At 49.8% G+C, this 4028-nt stretch overlaps 1 protein-coding gene across 1 annotated transcript; it reads right to left on the minus strand.

The window, feature by feature from the left end:
- Nucleotides 1–2393: 2393 nt before the first annotated feature.
- Nucleotides 2394–3816, minus strand: Hnrnpa0 (heterogeneous nuclear ribonucleoprotein A0). Its single transcript, XM_020166025.2, has one exon. It carries the CDS (start codon nucleotides 3459–3461, stop codon nucleotides 2529–2531), a length of 933 nt encoding a protein of 310 aa, XP_020021614.2. The 5' UTR covers nucleotides 3462–3816; the 3' UTR covers nucleotides 2394–2528.
- Nucleotides 3817–4028: the final 212 nt, after the last annotated feature.

Consider the following 4028-nt stretch of genomic DNA (forward strand, 5'->3'; position numbering starts at 1 on the left):
TTGGATTTGAAGAAATTAATGGTCACACTAATTCTCCTGGGTGAAAGTAATCAAAACATAAAACCAGTTGCAGGCCCCACCCCCTTTTTAAAAAGCCCCACAAGCCAAAACGTCTGCATAAAAACTGACAAGCGGAACCCAGGAAAGACTCACAGAAATTTCTAAGGGTAGACACATGACATATTAATATACCATGACCTGACAGCACTTTGCTCTTCTAATAGACAAATTCTTTCACATAACTCACTAGCCATCTTTTTAGAAGTCACTATGCTGAGAATAAAAAATGACAATAACCCTATTAGACTGAAAATCCTCCAAAAGATGTACTATCCCAACAGATGCTGAATAGATCTTTCCATCAAAACTAAGCCAAGCACAGTAATACAAAACACTTACAAAAAATTTAAGCAAATCCTTTTCTGTATCGTAGAGCTACCCCCCACCCCCAAAAAAAGGCTGAACCAAATTATCAAGTGAAGTAGCCTATGGAAAGTTTGTGTATCACTAAAAGTAAAAAAGTAGAGCAGAAACTTAAGGAAACTATACAGCTATGTAAGAGCAAATACATAAATGTAAATATTTCACTAAATATTTACTTTCCACACTGTGCAGAAACATCTATCCCATTTGTTAGAGATATATTTAAGTATTAATCAAGCATCAGCTATCCTTTGTCAAACTAACTGAGCAGCCATTACCCAGCCTAGCACTCACAACTTCTCTTCCGAGTCCTAGCAATTAAGAAAAATTTTGGCAGAAGACCAACCCTTAGGAATTAGTGACCACACCAGAAAAAAGCGTGAGGGGAGACCAACATTAAGATTATTCTTTCACTTTAAAACCCAACAATCTCCTTCTCAGAAAGCTTCTCAGTATAGATTTGGGTTTTCAACTTCAAATTTTACCATAAGTCATTAAGTATACTGCATTAATTGGTACTCTTGAGCCCACCCACCAGGTTATACATACTCTCACTCAATCATGTAAAGAATTGAATTCTTTATTTGTGATATCCATAAACGTTGCTATTCTATATTTCTATCCAGGAAGGCAATTTTCTCCTATTATCAGGTTTTTTTTTTTTTTTTATAAACAACAACTTGAATTCTATTGCATGAAAGGGCTACAAATATACATGTTAACCAAGCAGAATACACAGATTATTTTGCTTTACAACTTGCACCTAAAATACCAGTACACATAGCTGGTTCATTAGTTGTCATAGCAATTTGGGGCTATTGCCCAAGCTATGCATAGCAATTTACATTTTCAAATCTCATGTAGAAAGGGCGACTGTGATAGGGGCTGACATCTACATTCTGCTGAAGCCCATCTCAGTTACAAGTAAATGTGTAACTTCCAAGTTTGCACAGATTTTTGATGGCAAAACTCCTAAATCTGATGCAATTGTCCTAAACAAGTTTTCTGAACAAACTGTCTTGCAGCTATACTGCCATTCTGCCAGTAGATGGTAGTGCTACAAAGGTTGGGAGAAGGATTTCCACGAGGGCAACAGTTCAAATATATGGGGGAAAAAAACGTTTCTAAACCTGCTCTGAAAATACAAAAATGCTGTTAGGGTAAAATGTAACCCTTACTTGTAACCATTCATTACAGACAAACCCGTAAGAGATGAAAACTAGGCCATCTGAAAATTTTTAAACAGTTTGTATGAATGAAAACACATGCTTAAACACAAAAACTATTTCTTTTAAAACTACACAGTACATACTTTGAAGTAAATTCTCCTAAGAAAGTGACCAACCATGTCAAGATAAGCAAATCGTTTAGTACAAGCGATGGATGCACAGAAACTTTAAAAAGCCACATCCACCACTTCAAAAGTTTTGCCTGTAAGGGATAAAATTCAACACATCACTAGCAGGGCAACAGGAAAAAGAAAAAGGAAAAAAAAATAAGCTTTTTTCTCAAAGCACACGTCAAAAACTAACATGAAAAATCTTTTTTAACTAGCATCCCTTAAAACGGTACGGAATGGATCCTAGAAAAAAAATGTTAGACATATACGGTCAAACACAATGATTTATTAAAAATAAAACGTAAAAATGATTTTTGTACATATGCTTCCAAATTTTTCAGGCATGGGAATCCAAGTAAGTTTCATAGAAAAACGCTGAAGCCAGGTATCAAGTCCTTACAACAAAGTAAACTACCCCGCCCAACCCCCACCCAGGTTTTTGCTACAGAATCAGCAAGTTCACTCCCTCCCTCCCTCCCTCCCCAAAAAAAAAAAAAACACAAATTCAAACAAGACATTTTTGCTAGTATAAAAACGACCAAGGTCCAAGTAATAATAAAAAAATAGAGTCCATCAATGACTGTAACACAAAATGTGTGTGGGGGGCCGAGTCCATCTTTGGGGGGTGGGGGAGAGGCAAGAGACCAGAGGTGGCAGGCAAACCCGGGGAGGGGTGGGGGACAGCGCGAGGGCGAGCAGCCTGGGGAGCGCGCGGCCCCCCGCGGGAGGGCGTCGGACGCCGACGAAGGGCGCGGGTGGCGCCCTCCTAGAACGAGCTGCCCCCGTAGCCACCGCCGCCGCCACCGCCGCCGCCGCCGCCACCGTAGCCACCCCGGTACGGTCCGCTGCTGCTGCGGCCGCCCCAGCTGCCGCCGCCGCCGCCGCCGCTCTTCATCGGCCCGTACGACGACTGGTGCTGGCTGTACGAGCCGAAGCCGCCGAAGCCGTTCCCGTAGTCGCTGCCCCCGTACGACGAGCCGCCGCCACCGCCATAGGCGCCGTAGCCGCCGCCGCCGCCGTAGCCGCCGTAGCTGTTGTAGCCGCCGCCGCCGCCCTTGGCCAGCCCGTTTTGATCGCGACCCCCGCCGCGACCTCGGCCACCACGGCCACCGCGGGAGGCCCGCGCGCCGCCGCCGCCGCCGCCGCCTCCACCGCCGGCGTGGATGTCCTCCTTGGGGACCGCCTTCTTCACCTCCACGCGGTGGCCTTGGATCGGGTGGAACTTCACCACCGCCGCTTTGTCGGCTGCGTCGTGATTCTGGAAGTAGACGAAGCCGAAGCCGCGCTTCTTGCCCGATTGCTTGTCGGCGATAATCTCCGCCTTCTCCACCGCGCCGAACTGCGAGAAATGCTCGATCAGGTCGCCCTCCGCCACGTCGCCCTTCAGGCCCCCGACAAACAGCTTCTTCACCTTGGCGTGGGCGCCGGGCCGCGCCGAATCCTCGCGCGACACCGCTCGCTTCAGCTCCACCGTGTTGCCGTCCACGGCGTGCGGCGAGGCGGCCATGGCGGCGTCCGCCTCCTCCACGTTCGAGTAGGTCACGAAGCCGAAGCAACGGGAGCGCTTCGTTTGGGGATTCACAACCACCACGCAATCCGTCAGCGTCCCAAACGCCTCAAAATGACCGCGTAGGCCGGACTCACTCGTCTGCACATTGAGGCCACCGATGAACAGCTTACAGAGCTGTGAATTCTCCATTTCCACGGCCCGGCCCTTCCCCCCGCCCTGAGAACTCCGGGCTTTCGCCGTCGCCGTGATTCCTGGCTTGTGAAGGCCCTCGTCAACGCCCGGGCCCGGCCGTTGCTTGGAACCGCCCCCGCCGGTTGCCGACGGGGAAGGGAGGAGGGGAAGGGGGGGAAAAGGAAGGAAGGAAAGGAAGGAAGGAGAGAAGGAAGGGGGAGGGAAGGGGAGAGGTGCCGGCTAGAGGGCGAGCCGAGGAGACTGGAAGACAACCAAGGCCGCCGCTACCGCCACCTCCGCTCCCCTATCTGGGCACCACACAAAGAGGCCGCTGAACGCGCGCGCACCCTCCCCGAGGCGTGCGTCATCAGCGACGTACGGCAGCGCAGGGCTGTCGGCCAATCCCCGCCTCGCTAATCTTAGTCCCGCCTACCGCGCCGCAGCGCCGCTCTCATCACGGACTCCCCGCCCTCCGCGGTCCATTCAAGCTCTGCGCCTGCTCTGCTTCTTCCGCCCCTCCTATCGTCCCGCTTTCACGCCCGCGAGCCCCCGTGGGCTCTGTCAAGGGATCGTGCCAGCCCTCCG

This window comes from Castor canadensis, chromosome 16 (assembly GCF_047511655.1).
Source record: "Castor canadensis chromosome 16, mCasCan1.hap1v2, whole genome shotgun sequence".
Lineage (NCBI taxonomy): Eukaryota > Metazoa > Chordata > Mammalia > Rodentia > Castoridae > Castor > Castor canadensis.

Bases quoted from the DNA above. Each gene is read 5' to 3' on its own strand.
- Hnrnpa0 (XM_020166025.2), bottom strand. From the start codon at position 3,461: ATGGAGAATTCACAGCTCTGTAAGCTGTTCATCGGTGGCCTCAATGTG.